General features: G+C 29.1%; 2 protein-coding genes and 2 long non-coding RNA genes across 13 annotated transcripts; 2 read left to right on the top strand and 2 right to left on the bottom strand.

Moving 5' to 3' along the window:
- The first annotated feature begins 3,797 nt into the window (after nucleotides 1–3,797).
- LOC149887096 (5'-AMP-activated protein kinase subunit gamma-1-like) lies at nucleotides 3,798–27,400 on the top strand. Of its 9 annotated transcripts, XM_090090698.1 has the most exons (16): nucleotides 4,531–4,586; nucleotides 5,035–5,142; nucleotides 6,224–6,324; nucleotides 13,812–14,069; nucleotides 14,292–14,343; nucleotides 22,263–22,366; nucleotides 23,104–23,137; nucleotides 23,270–23,317; nucleotides 23,473–23,531; nucleotides 23,692–23,737; nucleotides 23,853–23,907; nucleotides 24,124–24,250; nucleotides 24,392–24,469; nucleotides 24,641–24,763; nucleotides 26,644–26,790; nucleotides 26,951–27,400. In XM_090090698.1, the coding sequence occupies exons 4-16, from the start codon at nucleotides 13,884–13,886 to the stop codon at nucleotides 27,098–27,100; spliced, it is 1,209 nt and encodes a 402-aa protein (XP_089946824.1). In that variant the 5' UTR covers nucleotides 4,531–4,586; nucleotides 5,035–5,142; nucleotides 6,224–6,324; nucleotides 13,812–13,883; the 3' UTR covers nucleotides 27,101–27,400. The 9 variants fall into 9 exon arrangements, 7 of the variants coding, with proteins under 7 accessions (XP_089946820.1, XP_089946821.1, XP_089946823.1 ...); XR_016453419.1 differs by lacking the exons at nucleotides 4,531–4,586; nucleotides 6,224–6,324 and adding an exon at nucleotides 3,798–4,218 and having other exon boundaries at nucleotides 23,853–23,932; XM_090090694.1 differs by lacking the exons at nucleotides 4,531–4,586; nucleotides 6,224–6,324 and adding an exon at nucleotides 3,798–4,218.
- On the bottom strand, nucleotides 3,950–7,475 carry LOC149887097 (uncharacterized). Its single transcript, XR_016453423.1, has 3 exons — nucleotides 7,390–7,475; nucleotides 6,687–6,733; nucleotides 3,950–4,089 (listed from the first exon to the last, which is right to left on the bottom strand). It is a non-coding gene; the product is annotated as an uncharacterized LOC149887097 (long non-coding RNA).
- Nucleotides 14,544–21,602, top strand: LOC149887098 (uncharacterized). Its single transcript, XR_016453424.1, has 3 exons — nucleotides 14,544–15,704; nucleotides 18,704–19,272; nucleotides 19,356–21,602. It is a non-coding gene; the product is annotated as an uncharacterized LOC149887098 (long non-coding RNA).
- On the bottom strand, nucleotides 15,809–19,523 carry LOC149887099 (uncharacterized). 2 transcript variants are annotated; one of them, XM_090090692.1, is made up of 3 exons: nucleotides 18,343–18,476; nucleotides 16,533–17,987; nucleotides 15,809–16,463 (listed from the first exon to the last, which is right to left on the bottom strand). In XM_090090692.1, the coding sequence occupies exons 2-3, from the start codon at nucleotides 17,980–17,982 to the stop codon at nucleotides 15,934–15,936; spliced, it is 1,980 nt and encodes a 659-aa protein (XP_089946818.1). In that variant the 5' UTR covers nucleotides 17,983–17,987; nucleotides 18,343–18,476; the 3' UTR covers nucleotides 15,809–15,933. The 2 variants fall into 2 exon arrangements, with proteins under 2 accessions (XP_089946818.1, XP_089946819.1); XM_090090693.1 differs by having other exon boundaries at nucleotides 16,533–19,523.
- Nucleotides 27,401–27,579: the final 179 nt, after the last annotated feature.

The following is a 27,579-nucleotide window of genomic DNA, read 5'->3' on the forward strand; positions in this document are numbered from 1 at the left end:
TTTCACCCGTCAACAAAAAAAATCTATTAAAATGGCTGCCCTCAGTTTTAAAACAGAAACTCTGATAACGTGCTATTAGTTTAAACTTTTATAGCATTTGTTTGATAAGACTGTTCAGGATAAAGTAACTACTTCACACGTTGACAAATTACTAAACAAATTACACCAAGGTAAAGGAAATTAGTTGTCAGCACGAACAGATTTTCATCATTTTTCTAAGATAAACATTTGTAAATTTGGGAACTTTTTTCGTGTAAACAAAGTTCCGTCAATAATAAAATAGACATGTAAGGATAATTTTAAAATGACTAAAAAAAGTATAGCGAAATATAAAAAAGGTGAAATAAAATTTTTTTCTGGTCCTTCATTTACCAGGCTTAACTTAATGTATTTTTTGAGTATTTTTTCCGATGTCGCCATTTTTTGCCTCGACTACTCTTTAAGCTCCATAATATATTTTCCATTATGCATTATTTTTTAGTAGGTGTATTTTCTAATGGGATTTTTTATAATTCATTTGATAATGCAAAGCCTTTTAAAAAGTTATTCAAGTTTATAATTATCTTGCAAAATGCGGCCAGATAATTCATGTTTTCGTTTTTCATATTTCATATATTATTACATTTGTCATAAAAAGCACATAATAACCCATTTGCTTTTGTTAAATAAAATTTAGTTTATATATAGCTGGTAAACCATGTTATGTTAATATCAAATACTTAGTTATTCTTGCGGTTTGCCATAAATTGGCTTTGCTAAATTCTTTAAAACTGTGACAAACTATTTTTTTCTTTATTGTATTTACATTCATTTTAAGTATAAGTTACTTATCCTTAACTGTATATATTTCTGTTGTTAAACATAAAAATTGAAAATTTTATAATATTCATAAACTGGAAGTCTACAACAATATAGTAGATGGAGTAGTTTCTTGGAACCAATATGCTTTAGGTAGCTACAAAACTAGTTGATATTTTGTATTATTTATTATATCTCAAGTTATGCATGTACTTAAGTAGTTAATTAAATGATCTCAATTTCTATATTATCATCAGCGTTATTTCTTAAAATGTTAAGAATGTCTAGCTATAAAAAATTAAGCTTAAAACTTGGTTCTATTGCTGTTATCTTGAAAAACTAAAAGGAAGTTGATGTGACTGGTTAGACGAGACCAAAAATTTTCGATGAATCCGACACCTTAAGAGAATTTAATTTCCATTGTTTAAAACAAAAGATTTGTAACAATACGCAACGAGCATGGTTCGTAAAAAAAACAACACGTCCGTCTCTTATAGGTCCACGGAGTGACGAATCTTTGAAATACTTCGTTTGAAATACTTCGTTCGAAAAGAAGAGTTTAACTTTGCCGTAGCACTGTGGGCCAGATTTAACTTTTTATAGACAAAACTGTTTATAAAGTAATCTTTTATCAATAGCTTAGAATGTTGACTTCAGGATATGATTTTTTTCTAAAAACTAGTTATATGAGCTAAAAGCTAGTTATATGAGCTATAAAGCGATACGTAATATGGCCAAACCTGAGAATATTTTTCTTTTAGATTTTTTGTCTACCTGCTGAACCGCAACAAAAATTCCTTTCAGTTTTGTAAATAAAAATTTCTCATCGTTTCATTTTTCTTAATAAAAAATCTGTTATCATTTTAGTTTTATTAATAAAACTGAAATGATAAAAGGTTTTTTTTATCAAGAACAACCATTGTGATTTCATGTTTAAAAGCGATTTGTATAAAAAGGGTGCGTGGCAGTGGTTTGAAGAAACTCTTTGTACACCTAAGTTGATCAAGGTCATCGAATTCCGAATTTCTCAATATCCAATAAGGTTAATTAGAAAGATGGTTAAAGCTTCTCTGTGAATAAGTTATTTAGCCATTTTCAGAAATGTGTTCAGGAAGATCCTCAGGACTAAATTTAGAGCTAGGATAAAGACACTCTTTGTTTGCCCCAGTGTTGCTTGCCTAAGTAAAAAGTTTTGATCTGAAAATAAGATGTTCGAAAGAAAATGAAATGTGTTGCAATCAGTTGAAACTCGCCAGATTGCAACATTCCTCATTCATTATGTCTATGTTGACTTGGTTTGTTGTTGGTGAAACTGGAGCAGACAAATGCTCCACATATGGCACCGGTGTAATAGAAGATCATATAGATTAAATTCGTCCTGCCCTTTGTTTTCTTATGACCAACTATAGATATTGTACACGGCATACTTTTCCTGGTACCTCCTAACTATTCTTGCAATGTTGATTTCCAGCAGTTACATATAAAATGAGAAGGCCACAATTTGTCCTCAATAAGCATCACAAAAATACTTCTTCTAAGTTTGGTACAACTTTGTATACCTTGATATTGCACAATTTACTTCTGCATTGTATAACATAACATCTACAAACATAACTGAAGCCATTATAACTGCCGATTAGAAAATCTTTTTATTTGCTTAAATAACATAAATAATTGTTATATTTACAGTCAAGTAAAAAACGACGTTTATTTGTCCTAACAAAACGCCTCAAACAGCATGAAAATAAAACAGTATTTTTAAAACCGCTCGAATTTTGTTAGGAACATTTTTTTGCCTGGTTTTATGAATTTAACGCAAGGAATGTTTTTAGTTAACGCAATCCTATGTTTAAAAAAGCCTGCGGTAAAGTTTGCACAATGTGTGTTTTATATTCCCGTTATTTACGTAACATGTTTTGAAAACGTTGTGCAACACGTTGTGAAAATGAAGAGCAAAACAAAATAGTGAAATGAATATTGGACGTCTCAGAAATGTTTCATGCTGGACTATTCTTGAACTCCGATAATAGAGTTAATTGAGATTAGCTGAAATGTGACGTCCGAAAGACGTACAAATTAGGTTACTGGGACAGACGGAGTTATTATTGGCACGGCCGCGAGACGTCTAAAATGACTCTTGCTCATTTAGGTAAATAGATGTATTGTTATTAAGATGTAGGCGCCTTCTGTTAACAGTTTGTGGAAGAATTAATTGATCTTTGAAAAAGGTGTGACCTTATAGCTCAGTGGCGCATTAAGATAGGGACATATAGTGGAGATGAACTCCATTTATTCTAGCTACGTCAATGTTATTAACTTCACGTCATGTTTTTGCATCTCAAATCTTTTAGAAGGATCTTAATTTTGAAAAAGTTTGAAGCCGTGTTTTTTTTTTTTTTTTTTATCAACAGGTATATTGGATGCTTGAAAACGAGTCAGATTTTTTTAAAAATTCGAATTTTACTCATTTTAATTCATAAATAAAATGTTTTTATGAATCAGAATGAGTTTTGACTAACCATTCGAGATACACTAATTAACACAGGTATACAAATTTTAAGCAAAGTTGACTTTGGTTAATATGCATTTAGTGGTTGTTTTTTAAAAGCAAATTTAATATGTATTTAGTGATTATTTTTAAAGGCAAATTTAAGGGTGATAAAACTGGAAATAATGACTCTTATTAGATAGAGGTTATATGAAAATAAAACGTAAACAAGACACACTTAAGACTATGTTACACTATATGGTAATGAAGAATCATCGATCACGAGCTTGAATGGGAGAAATACAGAACTTAGCAAACTTGTCCAAAAATAAAAAAAACAACCCAGTTACTCCCAATTCGTTAAACAAGTGTTTTTAATGAAAAAGCAAAAAAAATGTTTAGAAATTTAATAAAACGTTAATCCAAACATTTTAAATTAAATGATTTAAGATGACGTCTGATGATGCAAAAAAAAATAAAATTAAAAAAAAAAAAAAAATCTAAACTGTTTAATTTTTTTATAATAATAAAAGCAATAGTGACATTAATAGATTTTTTGCTCTGCAATGCAGAGTCTGCACAAAGCCCTATGCTCATCAGTTGGCTCTGTAATTGTAATAGCAGCACATAGAGATAAATCACAGAAATTGCTGTTGGATATGGTGGCAATCGCTATGGAATATCGCACCTTGCAATATTCATTGAAATATTCATTTTATAACAGACTTCATCTTTAGTAGACTTGTGGGCGGATTAAGGGATTTCTTTGCTTCTCCAAATTCAATTGTGGCAAATATGTGATTCTAGAAAGAAATAAGTGACCGATGATAACATTCTTTCCTATGACATTAAATATATATGATACGAGAATTGAGTAACTTCAAAAGATGCATTATCTACTAGGATTTACTCGTGATGTTCTAAAAGGATTGGTAATTAAGTACAAGTGTTGTTTTTATTGGGAATGTTCGTGACACTTTTTAGCAGTTTGTAGGTTTTTTTCTTTTAAAGTTTTAATAACGGAAGTCTATTAAAACTTAAGAGATTTTTTATATATATATATATGTATATACATTTTTTAAAGATGGAAAACAACAACAACTTTTTTGACATCTGCTGGCTTTAATAGAGGATTAGTTAAAAATTTATTTTTCATTAAATAATGCATTTTCTTTTTGTCTCTTTAGTAAAAAAAAAGCGATAATAAACCTAAAATGTTATAAAGCAGAAAAAAAAAATATTTAGGGAGACTCGAGAGTAGGGGTTTGTGATTTTGTTTTCGTGTAGTGTGCTCACATTGGTAAGCTACTTTGTATTCTGCGGTAATTATTGACGCAGCTATTTATATAAAAATAAAACGCAAAAAAAAAAAAAAAAAACTAACTAAAAATAGCACTAGTTTTTAAAAGGTTTAAGTTAATGAAGAAAGGAATTTAGAAAATTCATGAAAAAAAACATCAACAATGAAAAAAAAATCCTTTGAACATTCTAATGATAAAAATACGATTATAAAACTTTTTTATCGGGAGAAAAACGCACCGAACTGAAGTAGTTTAATTCATAATTTTTGTCTGCTCTCCGCAAAATTTAAATTCAGTACACTCAGATGGCCCAATTAAAATTCCATTTAAGTTATTAATAAACTATAAACAAAATTCCACCAAGTTTTTTAGAATAGTACTGGTAATTTTTTTGTATGAAAAGTTTTGATTTTTAAATTTATAAAAACTTTTTTATTTTTCTTTCAGTGTAACTTAGTCTTTTCTCCTCTGAGAATGTCTCGTCACATTAAACTTTTGAGAGGTAAAAAGTCTAAGTCTCAAGATAGTACCAAGCGAAGACTGAATTTCAACTCGGTAGGTTAGTTTTTTTGTTTGTTTGTTTTTTTAATCTTAAGTATTTGTTTTTTGTTTTTTTTTAGTTAAATAATACGAGTGATATTAGATACTAGCTTTAGCAGATTCATTTACTTTTCTCATTTTTGATGAACAAAATGTTGATCATAGTCTTAGATGAATAAAATTAATATATAAAAATCTCTTCTAAAATAGTAATAGTATCCAGATTTTTTTGCGCACTTGAAATTACTATTTAAAAGTTATTGTTTTAAACCCCAGAAAAACACATCTCCACTTATGGAATGCAAATATTTGTTAAAGAAATTTTGTTTACAAACTTTCATGCTCTTATAATTCTATACTCTTTTTTTGTCTGAAACCATAATCGATCATCTAATCTACAGGAGCTCGCATCTTCTAAATCGTGCACAAGGGTCTCAAAAGAGTAGCATTTTTTAAAATTCATTTTTAAAAATGCTACACTTTTTGAGACGCTTTTGCTCGTATGCCCCAAAAGGATAATTGGGACGTTCATGCATAAGCGGCTAATTGCTATAATTTCTAAGAACGAAGTTTTCCCCTTAAAATATGTAGAACAAAAAAATCATACAAATGCAAAAAAAAAGTTATTTTTTAAGATAAAAATTCTGTATTTTTTTATCTTAATAAAAACTATTAAAAGAAGTAAAAATAATAAGTTTTTAGTGGAAAAAAATTAAGGTATAATTTGGATGTAATACTTAAGAACTTTTTTTTCCGTACTTTGTAGCGCAGCGAACTTATACTTATTCAAGCTGGTGCAATTTTCTGTTTTATTATTACTATTACTATCGTTATTTGTCTATTGGTTAGAGATGTAATCTAGCTCTGTTTTCGCAAATACGGACTTCCGGCATAATTTTCATTCCCGCAAAGTTAAAATTGCGACAGAACATTAACGGAAAGGATTGATAAATTATAACTTCAGTTAAAACTGTAGATAAAAATGTTGAAACTGCATATTGTTTATAAAGTCATATTTTTAACTTTATTTTAATTAAAAATCGAAATTGAGGCTATTCTAACTCCTCTGGATTTAATTGATAGCTCTACCATTTAGTGAGCGACCGGAGCCAGGGTCCCGGTCAAATATGACCTCCAGGCGGTCACTAGTACCACTGTGAAACTACTAAATGTGAAAATATTCAAAACATTAAGAAAGTAAGTTTTTATGTTTAGTATTTATTTTACAATAACTATTGTTTTTCATGATAAACTAATAAACACAAGTAGATAAAAACATTTAGTCAATAAAAAGATCAATTTTCCGTTAAAATGAGGTGGGAAATATTTTAACTTTGAACTTTGAATTTTAAAAGTGCACCGTTCATTATGCAAAAACTGAATTTGTAGTAGTGAAGTACAAAATGAAGCCGAAAACAAGCGCTGTATGAAACTATTTATTATAAATGAGTTGAAGAAGTGGTAAAACTGCTTTTTCTTAAAATATAATTTACATAAAATTTTGAATATTAATAATAAAAAAATTATGCACACGAAGAAAATTTTTTAAGACTTTCTACCTGTCCTTCTTGAATTTTTAATATCATTTACACACTTGCATCCGTTTCTGCAAAAAATAAATAAATAAAAATGTAAATAAGTAAGTAAAAGTTATATATGCTTTCGTTAAAACATCTGTTGAATCGCTTATAAAAAAAATCAATGGTAACACGATATAAAAGTGATAGACGAAAACTCTATTGTTATCCTTAATTCCTTATAACAATAATGCTGCTCCGAATTCTAGACCAAATAATTTTTCTGATATTTTAATTGGAAAGAGACTAATAAGAGTGTCAAAATCAAATTTCAGTTTAATATTGTTAAGAACACCATGAATAGCAATTTTTATTATTGAGTGTAAAAGAGGAAAACAAAAATCTATAACTGACATTAATCTTTAATTTAAGCCAAGCGAAAAAAAAAATAGATTAAAAAAAAAAAAAAAAAAATCGAGAAAGTGAACCAAGTACTTCTATTTTAGTAAGATTATCAATATTATGTATTATACTTTTGACATTACTTGTTGTTTTATATTTAATTTTTATCTATGCTAAATAAAATTAGTCAACAGTATTTTTAACCTCTCATTTATTAGTTATTGCAGATTTCTTATTTTTGGGATATATAGCTCAGCATATTTTACTAAAAAAAATGTAGAAGATATACTTAGTTCAGCGTATTTTTGTGAAACCATACTTTATCTAAATTCGAAATAATTACCTAGAATTTAAAATACATTATTATTATTTGTCTAATTCTTGAACAATGTTGAAAGTTGAATAATACACAACAAATCGCTAATATTCTCCTTCTTTAGTAAAAAAAAAAATTATTTGTTTTTAAAAGCAAAAGCTTGCCAGCCTGGTTTTTGCTTGTAAAAAGTAATGTATAAAAAGTTTTCTTCTTTTTTATAAATGCGAAAATTGTTTTCAGTGAAATCACAAACGAGTTTTAAAATATGTTATTCTTTTGAAAGAAGTGATCCTTATAAAAAAAATATAATTCATTCTGGTGAGCTTGAATTTTGTAATAGAATAAAAGACTATTTTTCTAAAAAAGAAATTTTTAAACCTTTTTTTAGTTTATTTTGAAACTTTTCTTTTTATCTGACACGCGTATAAAAAACTAAAAATTCACTAGGGCTTAACTTGATATCATAAAAGGATGTCAATAGTTTTAATATAAACAATTTTTAGTCGTTTTAGAGTTTATTATATTATACAATAAATAAAAGAATTTTTATAACTATTTTATAAAATTTATAAAAGATATTTTAGATAAAAAAGTAAGAATTCAGCTAAAACAAAGTGGTATGTAGTAATTAAACTTAATAGTATTCGCATAGGCGTGTGATAAAATTCGCTTAACCTTCTATTATTCGGAATCTTGGTAATAAAAAAATAGAAGTCAGGTTATTTATACTTTTAAAAGTTAACTTTTAAACAAAATTAATCATTAATCAAGACAGTGAATATCGATATATAATGTACTTTTCAACTTTCAACATCAGATTAGAGCATTTTACTTTAATTTTGAGACCTAGATTTTATATGATTATTAATCAACATAAAATGTTCTATCCATAATCAATCAAAAATATTGGGTGGAGGTGGGTGAGAAATTGTAAAATTTGACGGATTAAATGTAGGTTTTTAAAAATTAGAATTCCTAAACCAACATTGAAACGACATATGGGACATAAAGAAAAAAATTGATACAATTGAATTAAACTTTTTAGTAGACGCAGTAATTTACCTCCTGATGTTGTGAAAAAATTAGAACATGTCTTAAATCTCGATTCGTTAGGAATTAATACTAAAGACCAAAGAAAATTAGCATTTGAAATTGCTGAGAGGAACTAAATGCCTCATCAGTTTAACAATGAAGTGAGAGTGGCTGGAAAGAAGTGGTATTACCAATTCATGAAACGTCACCCCTGCCTTAATTTGAGATTACTTGAACCAACATTTATGGTAACAGCCACCAATTTCTGTAGAGAAAAATTTGGATTATTTTTAAAAAAGCTTGCAGAGCTCATTGATAAGCACAATATAACTACAAAGAGTTGATGAAACTGGAACAAGTACAGTTCGGAAGCCAATTACAATTTTACGTTTATAAGGTAAAGATCAGGTAGGATGTATATCAAGTGGTGAAAGAGGTGTTAATACCTCTGGAGTATATTGCATGAATGCTGGTGGATCTTTTGTACCCAGCAGGCATACAACGTTGAAACAACGTTGAAATAACGTTGATCAACGTCGATCAACGTTATTTCAACGTTGTTTCAACGTTGTTTCAACGTTGTTTCAACGTTGTGTGCTTGCTGGGTACCCTATGCTGATTTTCAATTTTAGGAGATTCAAAAATGAGCTCAAAGACGCAGCAATACCATTGACAAATTTTGGATGTTCTGATTTGCTTTCTTTGTTAGGCGTCTTATAAGCTATCTTTGTTTTAAACGTTTAACAGAGCATCCAAAACAAATGAAAATAGTTCTTTTTCTTAATAGTCATCCAACTCATACAAAAAATATAGAACTATTAGTTTTAGCTTGAGATCATGGGATGGTAATACTATCTTTACCATCCCATACTACTCATAGACTAAAAACTTTACACAGGTTTGAATTCTAAGTATAAGATTGCTTGTGATAAATGGATGCAAAAGCATGTGGGCAAATATATTACTTAATTTCAATTGATAAGGAAATAGCTGTTCATTAACAGATTTAGAGGCTGGGATTTGGCCGGTAAACAATTCCAGGAAAAAGACTTAGTGACTTCAGAATTACCCAGACAACTTCCTAAACAGTAAGTAGTCATTTTCTAGCTTTACACACAACCTGTTTTACATAAAAGTCTCCACTTGTTGTTGTTTGTTATTCAAGTTTAACAATTATTTTAGTTCAACTTTTTAAGCCTTTTTTAAAGAAGATTCCAATAAAAGAAATTCCAATACAAACTTTGCCACTCAATTGAAATAAGAAAAATTTCATTACTACTTTTGTATTGACAAGTAGTCCTTGTGAAGATGTATTCTCTTGAACAACTTTATACCACGATCAATTTAACTCATGAAGCACGATCAATTAAAATCAATTCTTGTATCACGATCAATTAAAAAGATAGAACAGGGCAGGAAGGATGTGAAAAGTTCAAGCATGCAAATGCTTCATAATGAAAACTGGTTTTGTTAACTCTGTGAAGCAGTCACAAAAATGAATATGACATCTCATTTGCAAAGATCTGTGTCATTGTGGCTATGCAGGTGTTAATCAAAAACAGAAACGCATCTGCAGCTTTAGCAAAAAATGAAGTTTTTATGTATAATTTTTTAATACCCGTCTTCTCCTCTTCTCTAATCAAATCCTAACTACACGATTGGTAAAAATTCAATCTTTATGAAAATTGTACTACATTTGGTGACACTTGTGTTCTGTATTTTAATTAAAGGTTCATAAACTTTATTAAATGAAAAACTTTGTTTCACTTTCGCAGTTTGGTGCCTACGCTATATCAGAATATTTCCATGTGCTGATCTTTACAAAAAACATTCGTTTTAATCAGTTCTCTTAGTTTGCTTAAATTTAAAATTATAAACTATTAGCTAAATTACAAATTATTTGAAATCAAGTAAGTGATACAATATAAAATTCCAATGGTGCAATTAAAGATCCAGTTTCCTTAATTGTACTTATAGCATTATTATTATTATTTTTTTTTGATTCTCAAAGGCTTAATGCTTTAAAAATTTTGAATTTTTCAAATTTCTTACAGCAAACAACCCCTAAATTATGAAATATAATTAAATATCCAAGTTTTCACTCAGTAAACCTACCCAAATTCTTTTAGAAGTAAAATCAGCAAACGGACTTAATCTATTAAAAGCCAGCCACTGGTTAACTTTATTGAGTGCTTCTCTTTATATATATACATTGGAACTCTTCGTACCTATACCTATACATAAGCCAATTTTTAAAAGCGCGTTCATTTAATTTTTTACTTCTGTATTGTATTTATTTGCATACTTTAAATCAAAAAAAAAGATTTGCTCATTACTATCTACGTGATGCCGCATAATGTCAAACAGGCCCGTCATAGTAGGGATCACGAAAAAATAAAATAAAACCAGATTTTACAAGATTTGAACTCCAAAGTTGATGAAACAATCCTTAACCAACAGAGCCCCTCAAAATGCTTCACTGTAGGCATCATTTACTTTGATTAGATATTCTTATTGTTGCTTTGGCGAACGTAAATTCTTCTTTTCCAAAGATGTGTTCTGAAATTCAATTCGTCACTCCAAAGTACTTTTTCAAAGTCTTCTATTTCACAATGAACAGAGACCATTCTAGTCTTTTTTTTCTTATTTTGTGGCCGAAGTTTTGTTAACTGACACCAACTCGATCACGTAGACCTCTTTTAACTGTACTTAGAGAAGCAGATTTGTTCCGAATTTTGTTCACTTCAATCCAACTTTTTGGTGTGAGTTGTCTATCTCGTTTACTGGTAACAACAATAAACTACTATTCTCTTGTTGTTGTAGCTTTTGGACTTCCTGAGCAAAGAAGATCTAGATGACTCCCACTTTGTCATTATCTCAGTATTGTATGATGAACGCAAGACTTTGATGTGTTTAGCTTTATCGAAAAAGCGCGTTCAGATCTTTGTGATTGTGCAAATCTAGCAGATCGCTTTTTTAACACAAGTTTCATAAAATCTCACCTTTTTTTTAATGATATTTTTACTTTAAAGAAGTTGATTGAAGACTGTAAGTAGAATTTAACTTTAAAAAGCTGCATTTATTTTCAATTGTGCATTTCTAAGTGTCTATATTAAAACAATAACGAAATATTTAAGCGTAAAACAATATTTAAGCATATGCTAAAATAATGTTAATTTCTATAAAATACTTCAACTATTTGTAAATAATAATATATTTACATGTATCTCTCAGGTCATACCAAACTTTCGGCCAATATTATTTGTTACCGGCTAAAAGTTTGAGACCACTATATATATTTTTTAGTAGGAAAAAAACGTTTTAATAGATTCATATATGATTATTATTTTGTCTGATTAACGTTTTCTTTGTCACACGCCAAAGTCAAAAAAAAAAAAAAAAAAAAAAAACAACTTTGCATGAGGAGTGACAACTGAAAAGATTCCCCTCCCCAATGCCGCCTTCCCTTAACTTTTCCTCTCTTTCATCATCTCAACAGGCCGGGGTTAAGAATATAATATTGCCATAAAAAAATGACTAAATTTTACATGTAGACCGTTTAGTTAATTTAATTTTCTCAAACTAGGAATTTAATAGTCGTCAGCTGTAACTGATTTAACAGATGATGAAAAAGAAACTCTATAAACAGATAGATTCCCTATCCAATAAAGTTGGGATTTAAATCTTAGAATTAAATATTTAAAAAATAAAACGTTTTAAACAAAAGTGATTTAGAATGACATCGAGGGCCAGCTTTAGCTATAGGTAATATAAATTAAACAGTTACTACCGTGGTGTTACCTAATAAAGTCCTATGCTTTAAGAAAGTCCTAATTTAAGAAATGACAAATTTTTTATTCATAAAATAAACATTTAGAGAAAAAAATTTAGTTATTTTATCTAACTAGATATCTAGTTAAAACAACAAAGTTATTTTCCGCAAATGTTTCTTTTATATATACGAAATTTGTCATTTCTTAAATAAGGACTTTCTTAAAGCGTAGGACTTAGTTAGGTCACACCGCGGTACTTGAGATTTTTTTTTGTGGATACATTCGTGTTATTTAAAAAATGACCTTAATGTAAGCATCAATGATTAAAAACTTGTTAACGTTGGTTATTTTGTTGTCGGTAGGCTGACTGTTTTCTTCAAGATTTACGTTTCTTTAAAGTTGTTTTTATCATTGTGGGCTCAGTTGAAGAAAAAAAATCTTTACTGCCATATTATTCGATAAACGGTGTTAAGGAATTCAATTATTTTCTTCTTTGTAATTGTTTCTTAAATTTTTTAGAATAAACGTACAAGATTTATTAAGATTAGCAGTTAAGCTCATTAACTACCGGTATTCTCATCAAACTATTTACGCACTATTAAGCTTAAATTACATTTCGCACAAGCTAATTTTTCTGTCTATGTAATTGTTTTATATAACACTTTGATAACGGATTTAAAAAATAAGTCACTTACAGAATATTTTCATTCAAAGAAAGAAAGAGGGGTATTTTGAAAACCGCTGTCTAACAAATCTGTAATTTGCCAAACTTGAATTTCGAGGTGGATCCTCCCCTACCCATTAGACGTTTTTTTAAACAGGATTGTTATTTTAAAGTATAAGATTTAGATAAAATACGCAATTGCACATTCATAGACCTGCACAGTGGTGGAAGCTAAATTTCAGTTGTTTCAGCTATTTCTTTGTTATTACAGCTAATCAAGTAAAATAAGGCGACGATGTTAAAGCAGTCAATATGAACTATGATTACACTGATAATGTATGAACTTTTATTTTGAAATATTTAGTAATATATATGTATATAACACACAGCTGTAGGTAATATAGTTATCTTCTAAGGTACTTCACTACTAGAATATCACTATTATACTGATGAGAAGTCATTTGTAGCCATTTTTAGCAGATAGATTCTAGATTATTGATAAAGTTATGTGTGTATATTAGGTAGTGCTAACAAGGTATTTCTCTATGCTAATTTTAATAATGCAAAGCTTTGATCTGTGGTATTATCTATTGTTACATTTGTATATACATATAGTAAACTCCTTTTTTCCTTTTTTACAAATTTAAAAGTTTAGTAGTTACAGTAAACTTGTTTCTCATACATTAGTTTTTTTTCAAGCTTTAGTTTAAATGAATTCACATTAAGTAATAAAATTTTTCTATGCTCTGCATCTGTCCCTGCTATGTACCTTTTTTGTGGACAATAGAGATTTTCCAATATTTTGATAATTATTTTAAAATCTTTTGATGTTTTTGAAATTTTCAATATTTGTAACTAGGTTTTGATACAAATAGTTAAATGATAAATAGGACTTAAGTAAAAAAAAATAATGTTTTATGTAATATTTGTTTTGATAATGTATATCAGAACTTATTTTTATAGCTATTTTTGTTTATTAGACTGTGAATGGTAGTTCTCTGTCAGATAATATTGAGCAATTGCTTCATCAAGCCAGTACAGATGATGTAGAAATGCACAACACTGCTAGTAGTGGAAGTTTACCTGTAAACATTCCAAATCGTTCTAATCATACAATGCCTTTACAAATTCATGCATTATCTACTTCTCCACAAAACAGATATGTCAAAACTCGAATATCTGGAGAAACTGTGCCAAGTGGTAATATAAAATCTGAGTCATTTTATGGGAACTCTAAGGTGTCTAAAAAGTATTATTCTTTTGATAAACAGTAAATAGGATTCTTTTATGTCTATTAAATATAAAATGCTTAAATTATTCAATAAGTTATGAAATTACCAGTTTATCAAATTAAAGTTACATCCATGCTTTAAATATTGTATTTAAAATATATAAAGATATTCAAAATATTAAATACTGAATAAAGTACACAAAAATGTGTTATGTTTTATCTAATCTAGATGTCATTTAAAAAAGTTGTTGAAATCCAATGTACGGATGAGGGTGCAACAGGTGGCAACATTTTTTATGTATACTTAATGTCTTATGTTAGATATGCTATAATGTATTTTAAGAACAATCTACATCTTTTCATATTATTTATATATATATGTATCATATGAATATATATATATATATATATATATATATATATATATATATATATATATATATATATATATATATATATATATATATATATATATAACAAATAAAGGTTGCACATGATTAATAAAGCTCTCCTATTTTCCTATTTTATCATTATCCTATAAGACAAAAATAACAGTATTATAAATTATTGGTAAATTATTATTTTAAAATTATAAATAGAGTAGAGGAGATCAAGGCTAGTTTGCTACATAGTTAAGTTGGCACACTGCTTTTAATATTGAATTTTTTTACCAGAAATTTCCAGAATATACATGGGAACCTTCCTGCTTAAATAAAAGATCTTCCAGTGTAGTATCAAGGGAATTAGCATATTATTTTAATTAGTAAATGTGCATAGAAGTTTAAGTACTTTTTACATTATTTAAATAGTTTTGTAACTTTTATAAATGCATTATTTTTTTAATTCTTAAAAGCAATAGCTTTATCAAATAAATTCAAATAAATGTAAGTGTTATATGGTTCATTCTAACCTGTCACAATTTGGATTTTTCAATAGTTTGGATTGTTGAGGATTTCTAGGTCATTTTATGAACATTGCAGATGGCATGATAATTGTGGGGCTAGTTGGCAGCATATATCAACTTACCCCTATTCATATTGGCCATAAGTTCACTAAAGTTTTCAATTTCAAATGTTTGTTATAGAATACTGCAGATCTGCAGGAATGGAAAACAGTAAAAGAAAAATGGACAGGCCTATAAATACTCAATATGTTATAAAAAATGCTGTTAATGCTATTTTGATAAAAGGATGTTATATTAGAAAAACAACCAGAGACTTAAATGTTCCTGCAAAAAGCCTGTTCCAATACTTCAAAAATATAAAGTAACATGCCAAACACACTAGGCTACATAAAATCTAGAAGTTAAGCTTAATTTTTTTTATGTTTATGTAATATACATAAAAAAAGGGGTTTCTCACTTTTAACATTTTAATTAACATGTTTGTGATTTTATTTAGGGCTTCAATGATTTACAAAATGATCTTTTAGCACAATGTCACAAAAGTTTCTGATATTTATTATGAACTTTCTCCCAAAGAAATGTGGAAATTAGCTTTCCAGTATGGAAAAGCTTATAGCATAAAATTGGAGTAAAACGAACCATCAAGGGGAAGACTGGTTCACTGCTTACCCTAACAACTGTCAGTAAGAAAACATGAAGCAATAAGTCAAGTTTGTGTTTCCAGTTTTTATCCCACCAGTGCACAGTGGGCCAGATATATAGGATATGGTGGACAAAACCTAATTATTACCCAATTGCTCCCCAAACCCATTTCGATATATAAATAATCATTATACATGAAATAATATTTATTTTTATCAAGAATATTTTAGTTTTTAATAACAAAATTACAATTAATAGGCTTAGTAAAAATTTTTTTTTTAAATCAACCTTCTTTTCAAAAAATCAAACAAGAAATTGTGTTTAGCTACAAAGAACTAGAAGAAGGTGGAGCTGATTCCCTCAGCAAAGCCAAAACTTCACTGGGGATTTTTTTAAAACTCTTACTATTTTTGTTATGACCTTTTCTTAATGATGTTATGACAGGATCACTAGATACAAGTAGTCTGTTAACCAGGTCGCGGTTTGTGTCTATTCTAGAAGTCTTTCTACTGAAATCTTTCCTAAACTTTTTAAAATCCTTGTTGCGGGCCTCTTGTGCCTCCTCTGACATCAGTCCAATTGGCAAGTACTGTCTAGCAATGATGGCATGACCATGAACTAAAATTTTGTGTACTGATTGTGACATGTAATACCAGGAATACTTAGATATGTAAAGTTTAAGAGCAGTAATACAAAACTCTTTAAACTTGACATTATCAATTTCAAATCCAGATGATAAAGTGACTAGAATGATGTAAAAATAAAATAAAAGAGTTTCATCTACTTTCAAAATTTTGGCAGTTAATTGATAGTCTGCAAAGGCTCGTCGGGCGGTGTTTCCATCATTACTGGTACCTACAAATTGCATATATGTGATAGTTAACCTGATGATTCATATACAAGTATTTATGTAATTTCACTTACCAGATCCTCCACTTTTTGGGAAATCCACAACCAGTCCCATTTGATTCATAAATTCTGTCTGGATACGTTTCTTCACTTGCTTAACATTTTCCTTATCTTCAATAGCTCTAGACTGCCACTTTTGAGTTTCCAGCTTGTATCCAATATGTAATACCATTTCAAAAAACCTAATCCAGGAATGCAGGCTAGAAAGACCATATTTCAGTTCTAAGTTACTAGCATTGTCCAATTTCAGCACCATTTCTAAGTTATTCATGATTTTTGGAGACACACCACACACAGAGCAACATTGAGTTGAATTAGTCACATCAGACAGAATAGTTTGAATTTTGCCATCAATCATGGTCAGTTCTATAACACTTTTGACAACCAGTTCTTTTCCACTAAAAGTAACATTAAAAATACTACATTTTTCTATTTCAGATTCTAAATATTTTGCTTCTTCTAGGACAACAGCTTTGCTTTCTTTTTGAAAAGAAAATCTTATTGGACGACAATAAGCAGTAGATGATGGCTTGTCATTACGCCATAATAGTACTTCTTTATCATTGCAGAACCCACTGAGTTCTAGTGGTGCTAAGCAAGTAATGAACAGAGATTCTTCTTTTTTTAAGTTACGATCTCCAGCTTCCTCACTACTCACTTGCTTGTACACGCTTTGCCCATTAGCCCCATCAAACCCGGCCTTGCAACGCAAAGTCAACCGGGTCAAACAATCCAGCATTGTGCTGATCACAGGAGCTTGCACCTCGCAGAGTCTTTTTACTGTATGTTTTAGTAATTCTTGTAGTGGTATTTGTGCTGAATAATCATCAACAAAGATGTTCTCTGGATAGCAGTTAGCTTTAGACAATCTTATGTTGTTGTATGAAGGATATATATGGCAATCACGTTCTTCAGCTCCATTTCTGATAAGTTGGTAGGTTGATTTTGACATGCCACCATCTATAATTAATGCCAGACCTTCATTAGGTGTATACTTTTTAAATTGACTAGAAGGTTCTGATATCTCAGCAACTTGCTTGGCAGCCTCATAATTAAACTCATTCCTTAATTTAAGCCTTGCTGAGTGGAGCAACTCATCAGTAGTAAAATTATTTATAACATCATTGAGTCTTCTTCTTTTGGTTTTGTCAGATGCGTCTTCAAAGGAGCAACTTGGTCTTCCACCAATATTATGTGATTGACTAGAATTATCAGACTCAGATATATTATTACTGTATGTAGATTTAAAGTCCTGAGCCAACCAATTTTTATTTTTACTTTCAAACTTTTTATTTCCCCGGTTTGCATCCTTCCATTTCTTTTGATATACTTTTAAAAACGCAGCACATCCAGTAGAACCCAAATTCATAGAGACTAGAATAGCTTCTACAGACATAGAAAATGATTTATCACCAGGCTTTAGTTGGTCATGCCGTATACGTTTATGGACATCACTAATCTTCATATCAACTACAAAAAAATGATTTTAACGTTATTAGTGCAACCACTATAAAAAAATATAACATAAATATGGTCATTATTTTCATTTCAGCTACATTTAATTAGGCCAGTATAATAAGCACAGCACCTATTATTACCTAAAACCAAAAAAATAGGTTTGTCGCGAATAGCATTTTACGAAAATATCTTTTTTTAAATGTTTACCAAACTTAAAGGGGCAGCTAAGAGCAGAATTAAACACCACCAACAGGCTATACATATATTGTATTAACTTATTTTAACATTAATAAGCGGTTCCAGCAGGTTCTAAACTATATGCGTCACTTTTAATAGAATATTTTAATATTATAAATAAGAATCTTACCTTTATATTTCAAAATGAAACTGTGAGTTTAATACAAGACCTTGGAATTTGTTGTGGCATTTTTCGTAAAGCTATAAAATTAAATTTTATTAATGTGTCAATTAATTTCGCATATGTTAAATAATTTAAAGGTTATTCGTTGTCATAGTTATAGGTGATATATCTATTAAAAAAATTAATAAATGAATTTCTAAATATATTCAATTGTAATTGATAATTGTACATTTATGATGTACTACCAAACTACAAATAATGTTTTAAACCATTTATTATGCTCTTATATACATAATATACTGAGTAGTTGGAAGTATTTCGAATATTTTTTTTTGAGGTTTTGTCTACCACCTGGCCCACTGTGCAGTGTTAGAAAGTTGTAACAAACTAGAAATATTTCTTAATTGTTTAAAGCTGGAAAGTGAAGATATTGAAATATGGACGAAACTGGTATTACCACAGTCCAAAGTCCAGATTGTGTTGTACCTCAAAAAAGTTTTAAACAAGTTGGATGTATTACCTGTGCTGAGAGAAGCAAGTTGGATGTATTACCTATGCTGAGAGAAGCAATTAAGTAACTGTTGCAGTTGCTGTGTCTGCAATACCTCTGTCTCTTACTAACATCTCTCAATAGAAGCTTCAGACTACTTCAAATAAAATGGTGTATTAGTTTGCTCATTTCCACCTCCTTTTAGCCAAAAACTGCAACCCTAAATTGCAATGTATTTTGTCCTTTTAAAAAATACAAAACACAACTTGTAACACATCTTATTGTGAGTAATTAGTTTCCAATAGCATATAGCCCAAGCAATATCACAGCTGGGTTTAAAAGAACAGGAATTTTTCCATTAAATGTTAACATTTTCAGTGAACATGATTTTATGTCTGCATACACTACTACTAGACCATATTTAGAATTAGTCCCTGTTAGAGAAAGTTTAGTGTTAAATGTAAATTAAGTTACTTGTATTGATTTTACAATATTATAGAGAGACAATCCAGAAGCTAATTGCTCAAAGGATTTAGAGCCATATTGCCATATTTCATCTTCAGGAAAAAACGATGATTCTAACTCCTGGTGATTTGAGACTGAAAAGCTGAAGTAAGAAGAGGATTTTAAATAAAAAGGACAAGAAAAAAGCGACCAATCAATATTAACTGATTTGCCAAATGTTTTTAAAAAAAAAAAAAAATTAGATATGGAAGAGATAAAGAAAAAAAAGTTTAGTAAACTTAAAATTGAGATGAGTAAAAAAACAAGTAGTAAAAGAAGTACCTAATAGAAAAAAATCTGAATTATTAAAAGAAAGATATTTGTTTGATTTGTGTTGGAACCTTTTTTTAAAAGTAAACTTGAGAAAAATCTGAGTTCAGTATCTGAGTGCATTAAAAGTAACCTTTGATCTCATGAGTCCTGCATAATTCAAAATGCATTATTTTACATTTGTGGCAACAATGATGATGGTGATTAGTATCACTATTACTCTTTATACTATTTAACAAATTTTGTTTTTTTTTTACTTTTTTTTCTTTATAGTTACTCTTGTTTTCATTAAAAAATTGCCTAAGAAAAAATTACTTAAAGAGCATAATGTTGCTAGTCTTGTTTTTTTTAATGTGGTGTGCCAACATACCATAGGGGTACAGGCAACTTACCAAGGGATAAGGCAAGTTAGTACAGTTTTTTTGTTTTTTGGAAACCTCTTTTGGACTACAAATTTTATAAATATGTTTGATTTTTGAACATGTTTGGCAAATTCATATTCTTTTGAACTGCAGTTTATTATTTTCAAAAATATTCTCCCAGAAATGATAGAGCTCAAAAACTAAAACTCTGGCTAACTAGCCTCAGATTTATATTCAAGGAAGGCATGCCTATACTTAGATACAATCTGCAAGAGGTACTGAAACTGACCTTCATTGTCATGAACTGTTTATATTCTTGAATAAGAGCCATTCCTTGCTCTGCACTATCATAAGTGATTTCAATGCTTTGTTCCAATCTTCTAGCTGACTGATAGCCTATTTGATCCTTCCATTTGTTTAGATCTTCATTTAGGAACTTCTGATTCAGTTTTAGTTTTTTAAAGAAGCACCATATGTTCATAGATACAAAGTCAATCACTTAATAGCACAATTATTCCTCTATACATGTTTAGATGGCTCTTCATCTATATTTTTGCTACGTGAGTCCACTATTTGCCTCTTTATGTCATCGGGTATTTCATGTTTAAAGAAAACCAAGGCCATTTACAGATGGCTAGACAATTTGTTAAATACTTCTAATTCTCTTGTTGTGATAATCCTGCAACATCTTGAGAAGTCTGAGATCACTTCCTGGTGCTGATGTAGAAAATGATGCTTCCATCCAAGTTGTTCACCTTCAACCCAGACACTATGGACAATGGGGAGTCGGTCAATATTTGAATTTTTGCTGTTGATCCTTGCATCAGTTTGCTGTACCAGTGAACAACCTAGGGAACATCTGTTCTTAACTCAGTTTTCAGTTTGTCTGCAATCTTGACACAATACTCTGTTTAATCACAACAAATGGAGTACCTATTAACATTCAATTCCTCAATATTCTGTCCAAATGCTCTTGATGTTACATTAGCACGCTATATTTCTGTCAGAAATTTTTGATTGATCAAGCACCATTGTGAATGCACCAGCAATTATGTTTTGTGTTTCTCTTCCTGGCTTTCCAAAGTCCCAGAATTCTCCTCACATAACTCCTATTTACTACTGCTGCTGCCTGATGATTGTAACTGGACAATTGCATAAAGCAAGGAAGCCTCTTCTTCAGCATCCTGCCTGTGCTTTTGTTCCAAGATTTTTCTATGCTCAAAGCAGACTTCATGACTGCATGCATTTTGTCAATTGATCCTATTAATCCTTATCTTTCAGACTCCCTTTGTGTAAGGAGAAAATTTTGGTTTTCAGTTGTAATTACATGCAATACATTTGTACTAGGAACAGTTTTTTTCAGATCATCTTTAAAGGCATTTTCAACAAGATGATTGAGAAATTTGACCATGATTTCATGGTAAAATTTCTCAGTTCATATGATCCATTGGAATACGGGCTCTATTCCAAAAACCTGTAATTTTATCAATCACTGCAGTTATGTCTTGATGGAGCAAGTAGCCAAGAGTATCTCTTTTCTAATGGTATTTTGGATCCTTTGATTTCATTCTGATGCTACAATATCACAAGTCTTCTGTGAGATTTTGAAACTATATTTTCTGTGAATCTGAAAAGAAAAATAATTATTACTTATATATGTATACACTTTAAAATAGTGAGATCAAAAGTATATTTACTTTAAATGATCTTAAACACTGAAGCATCCCTTAAGCTTTAGTTTTCAGATAAAAAAAATTTTCATAATTAAAAAATAAAAACAAAACTAGAGAAGGGCTAATTTTCATCAAATACATAGGCTATACAGTTGTGAAATTCATTCAATTCCACATGTATATAAGTCAGCAGTGAAAGTCACACTAAACTCTAGGCACAGCTGTTTGTGTAAGGTTTTCACACAGTCTCTTCTGATTGGCTGAAAAGCTGGAAACACTGTGTGGAATTGGCGATCTTTAATTAAATCTATCTTTGTTGTAAAAAATTCTTTGACAAATTCAGAGTGAAAGTGTTATTTCATCAGCTTTTAAAAAAAAATTAGTCAACAAATATAATTAAACCTAATGCTCATGTGCAACCTCTAAATAATTTTCAAATCTCAAGATTTTACACACAGAAAATTATTATCCTTAAAGGAACTTAACCTAATTGGTTTCCATGATGAAAATTTATCATTTTTGCTATATAAAAAAATTTTTGTTCTATCTATATTTTTTTCATGCAATAATTTAGGCCTTTAATTTGGCAACTAATATGTGTATCATTTTAATAGCATGTTTGTTTAGATGAGAAAAATACACTCAGTTATGCAAACTTCCTCAAAGCACATACATGTTATGACTGTATTCCCCATAGCTCAAAAATTGTTGTGGTTGATACTAAAATTAAAGTAAGAGAAATTTTAATTGAATTTCAGTGTGAATTTCAATACAATACATGAAATTAACAATTTATTGTGTTAACTTAGGCTTAATCACTAGGCATATTAGTTTTCCTATTCTCTATTATTCTATTCTGCTTTTTGTTTTGATTTTTTGCATTTGTACTTCCTTTTTTAAACTTTAAAAGTTTTTAAAAATGTGAAACTGCTGTAAGAAGTTAGAACCTTTAATGATGTCATGAAGGAGCCATTTCGAAGGAAGAATATGTGCAAACTAATTCTGATGATAATTATGATGAACTCAGTCATTTTTTTAACCACTGCACAAACTATCAGGGCTATCGGAACCTCACAATATATTTTAGCAACATTAGGGTGGCCTTTTTTATTTTTGATCAAATGTTAATGAATTAGGTCGTGGACATTATTTTTCTATACCAAAAATATGCAAATTATTTTGTATTTAACTTTTCTGGTTAAAAAATTACTTGCTTTTTATAGTTAATTTCTTCCTACTTGATGTTTTTAAGAAGAATTGAAATTATAATGACCACTCTGACCATTTTATTGGTACTTTGTGCCCTATTTTTAAATCTTTAATAAGGCTTTACCTTTTTTTTTTTTTTTTTTGTTAGAGCAAGTAGTTGAAGGGTTCTTTTATACAAACATTGTTTTTCAAATCTGAAACTTGCTCTATAAAAACAATATTTTTATGAATGGTAATGAAGTTTTAAACTCTGTTTCAGGTTAAAAAGGCATTCTTTGCACTTGTTCATAATGGTAACTTAAATATACTTTTTTTTTTTTTAAAACTTGTGGTTTTAATGAATTGTTATTAAGTTTAAGTTATTATGATGTTAAATTTTTTTGCATAGTTTTTCTAAATAACATCTTTATATGATCAATCCTTAGGTATTCGCTCAGCTCCAGTTTGGGATTCAGATGTACAAGAGTTCGTAGGTTAGCTGTTTATAAGTAAAACTAAATTACTTCATTTAAAGTACCAATATGTAATAATTATTATATTTGTAAGTGCTGTATGTAACAATTATCATATCTGTGGATCCTAATATAAAAAATGTCACCTTTTTTTCCTATTCAAATTGTTTTTTTAGGAATGTTAACTATCACAGATTTTATAACAATACTTATTCGCTATTACAAGTCACCTATGGTTGTTAAATTGTTTTTATTTTCTTAGATTTTTCTTTTTCTTTAAAGTATAAATTGAAATGTTGAAATGTTTAAAGTTTTCTTCAGTTTGATATAATTGCATATGAAAACATCTCAATTATAAATAAATATTCATACTGATGTGCTGAAGTATTCTGTAGGTAAAAATGTGGGAGCTAGAAGAACACAAAATAGAAACATGGAGAGGTTTGTCAATGTTTTAATGAATAGCTGATTACTTAAATAAATCTTATGTTACATGCAATCAACATTAAGTTCCCTTGAATGTTTTGCTTTTTACAAGTTTTTATTTTATTTTTAGAGTTGTTTAAAAGAAGCCTTCAAACCTTTCTTATTCGAATTGCACCTACTGAAAGGTTTATATTAGTATTTAGATTTCAGGTGTTTCTTTTACATAATACTATAGCTAACAATCTGTTTATGATTTTTTTACAAAGTTGCTATATAAAGTTGTGTTGATCCTTTTTCATATTAATATTAACAAAAATATCAATATAAAATTAACGTTAAAAAAACTTTATTAATATACATTTGTGTCTTGCTAAATTTTTATAGAATATATATTTTTTTAGCATATATTCTGCTGTGGAAATGTTGGTCAGAAACAAAATCCACCGGTTGCCCGTTATTGATCCAGAAACCGGAAATGCTTTGTTTATATTAACTCACAAAAAAGTTTTGCGGTTTATTTACAATCATGTAACTATGTTTTTTGCGGTTTATTTACAATCATGCAACTATGTTTTTTGTAACTAACCTTTTTGTAACTATTTAATTGTGTTTTGAAATAAGTTTGGTTTGGTATAACTGAGTTTTATATGTTTTTGCTTAACATTTTAGATTGATGATCTTGCTATGCCAGATTTTTTAGGATATTCTTTACATGAACTAGGTATAGGATCATATAATGTCATAAAAGTAAGTTATGTAGAAATTTTTACTTAGATTGTAATAACATGGTTCTTTCCTGACTACTTTTTGGCTTTCTAAATTGAAAAAGCAAATTTTTAGAAGTTACTCTGCTGTTGTTGTATTGAAAAATCAGGCATTTTATTATCTTTATTGAATTAAAAATTGTTCCCCTTACAGATACATACATGGACAACAGTAATTGAGGCTCTTCATATTTTTGATCAGAAACGTGTCTCAGCTCTTCCTATTGTGGATGAAAATGATCGATGTGTTGATATCTACTCAAAATTTGATGTCATTGTAAGTTGGATTGATAAGTTGATGTCAGTAGCATCTTAAGTGGCTATTGATAGTCAACAATTTTTAAAATTAAAATTTACTTTATTTACATTTAATACAGGAGATTATTAAGCAATCAATTTATATTTTTATGTTTTTTCTTTTGTAATTACTTTCATCACAACTTTAACTCATACACACCCCTCTTCTACTGTGTTACTCTTCTACTGTGTTACTCTTCTACCTTTTTTTTAGTAGATTCCCTTTTTAATCTTTTTTCTGAATATAGAAAAGGTGTATTATTCAATAGCATAATTGCCAATATTGTTGATCATTTTCTGCCATTTGAGTAACAGATCACAATAGCATTAGCCAATTTTTGTTGCAGGTCCCCTTAAAAAGTTGAAAAAAAAAGTTTTATGAAATTTAGAAAATAGTCTTCTAAAGAAATAAATTCTTTCTGATAACTATAAACTTCCCCACTCTAATTTTTTGCCATTAAAAAATGCAAAAATGTACAAAAGTAACAGGAATGAGTTTTCAGTAGAAGAGTTTCACCTTCCAATAAAAAAGTATTCATTTATGAGTGCATTTTCTTATCCTAATTTCTTTATTCCTAATTTTAATGATTGAAAGAAACTATTGCTTGATGAAACAATTGAGTGATACAACCTTTTTTTCCTGTTACATGAAGTTTTGTTAAAGAAAGCTCTTTTGCAAAATGTTTTGCAAAATGATATTTCTTACTTTATTCAAACTTTAAAGATACATTTGAAAAATGCTAAAAAATTTTAGTTCAATGCATCTCCCTGACCAATAGTGTCTTCTTTAAATCCTTAAGGTGCTGATGTAAATTATTTTTATTGTATCAGATTCAAAGGTGTAAATCAAGCAATTACATAAATGGTCAAGAAATTGTATCAGTTATTAAAACAAAGTACCTGAGTGAAATTTATTAACTTTTAAAGTAGATAATGTGTTCTTCATCATTCCGTAAAAAAAATCACTTAATTATGTAAATATATTTTAAATTTCATCCAATATCCTGAGTTTTTTAAGTCAAAACAACTAAATGGTTGTTTCTGAATAAACAAGTTGAATGTTTTGTTGATATAGCATAACCCAAAAGCAATTGTAAATTCAAAATGGATGAGAAATATCATCTATATTTCCTTTTTTCAGAATTTGATGTTTAAGTCAACTCAAGAAATTTTACATTAAATAAAATCTTTCTAACAATTCTATCTACTGATCAGATTCACCATGGCACTTTTGACAGCAATTAAACTATTGAAAAATGCATAGATCTTTACAGCACAGAAATGATCTTAGACCTCTAAAAGTAGAGTGCTATGTTTAAATAGAGGTGTGGTAGCTGTACAAGTTTAGAGAAGACAAGTTTAAAAAGCAGAAGGCAGCAAAAATCTGATTCACCTTGCCTCAATAAATTTTTCCTTTCATGATACACCTTTCGAGTAGAGAAAACACTCAGTCTCAAAGAAATCTACTTAGCAAACATTCCCTTATCGCTTAGTTTGTAAAAATTTGACGACAAATAGAAAGTATTTCTAAATTATTTCCTTTTGTTTAAATAGAATGTATGCTTACAGTAAAATACCAAATTTATTGATAAAAAACTTTTAGTTTACTTTCAAAATTTTAAGATATAAGGATTCTTTGCTGCAATATTCTTCACATATTTGTCTGCAACTCTCTGGCTAAATCTGTTATCATAAGTCAGGAATGCAATTCTTTCTATGATATTCAGATGATATTGATATTTAATTAGTTTATGATTTTCTAAAATATGGTATCAAAAAGTATATTTTAGAAAATCATAAACTCTTTGTTGAAATTGGAGAGATTTTGAAGTCAGATAAAGCAGATATTTGTTGTTTTAGAATTTAGCTGCTGAACGTACCTATAATAATCTCGATGTCACTGTACAAGAGGCTCTGGAACATCGCCAAGAAGGCTTTGAAGGAGTTCACAAATGTTTACCTACGGAAAGTTTATACATTATCATAGATAGAATCGCAAATGCTAAGGTTTGTTCATCTACTGGTTTTGATGAGGATGAGGATGATGTTGTTATGTGATTTACGATCATGAAACACTGTTATCAATATCATCTTTTATCATCATTTAACTTTTTTTTTTTAAATCGGTTTTTTTTTTTTTTTTTTTCAAAAATTTCTTTTAAAACAGGTTCATCGACTAGTTGTAGTGGATGAAACAGATCGCATTTTAGGCGTTGTATCGCTTTCTGATATTTTACGTTTTATTGTTCTTAATCCACCAAAAGAATTTATTATACCACCTGGCGCTAGGACGAACTTCTCTAAATCAATCGTATGAAGCATGAGAGGTCAACAAACGAACAAATAAAGCACAATAGGTCAATGAACACGTTTTTTGGCATTAAGTTTTAAAATGTATTTATTCGCTTGAATGCTGCGTCATTTAGAGGTATCTGTGTAATCTCATGCCGTGTGACGTTTTATGACTACTCCTACGAAGCTGTTAATTTTAAAGCAACTTTTTTCAACCCCCCGGTTTTAACCTTTAATGAATTATTTTTAACTTTTTTATGTTTAAAAGTTTGCAACTTTAATATGAATGTTATAGTGTCGATTGTGTGCAATAATAGTTTTTTGATTTTCTGTTGTTTTTTTTTTGTTGTTTTTTTTTAATGATTTTTTTTATGATTGTTATCGTCTTTTCACGCATGCGCTCTTTCACAGATTTTTTTCTATAATTGAAGTTTTCAAAAACAAATGCTGAGAAGTTTGATGCTTTGACATGGCACAAAATTACTTATTAACGCAGTTGAATTC

The sequence above is a fragment of the Hydra viridissima genome, unplaced genomic scaffold (assembly GCF_058129835.1).
Source record: "Hydra viridissima isolate aposymbiotic clone 2 unplaced genomic scaffold, HvirCarnegie_v1 scaffold_6, whole genome shotgun sequence".
In the NCBI taxonomy this organism is placed as follows: domain Eukaryota; kingdom Metazoa; phylum Cnidaria; class Hydrozoa; order Anthoathecata; family Hydridae; genus Hydra; species Hydra viridissima.

What these genes read in the sequence shown, in the direction of transcription:
- LOC149887096 (XM_090090694.1), top strand. Translation starts at nt 4,174, where the DNA reads ATGCATTATCTACTAGGATTTACTCGTGATGTTCTAAAAGGATTG. An exon ending in GATCATATAATGTCATAAAA is followed by an intron (nt 24,470 to 24,640) that starts GTAAGTTATGTA and finishes TTCCCCTTACAG; the next exon opens with ATACATACATGGACAACAGT. An exon ending in ACTCAAAATTTGATGTCATT is followed by an intron (nt 24,764 to 26,643) that starts GTAAGTTGGATT and finishes TTGTTGTTTTAG; the next exon opens with AATTTAGCTGCTGAACGTAC.
- LOC149887099 (XM_090090693.1), bottom strand. Translation starts at nt 17,982, where the DNA reads ATGAAGATTAGTGATGTCCATAAACGTATACGGCATGACCAACTAAAG. An exon ending in CCCAAAAAGTGGAGGATCTG is followed by an intron (nt 16,464 to 16,532) that starts GTAAGTGAAATT and finishes TGCAATTTGTAG; the next exon opens with GTACCAGTAATGATGGAAAC.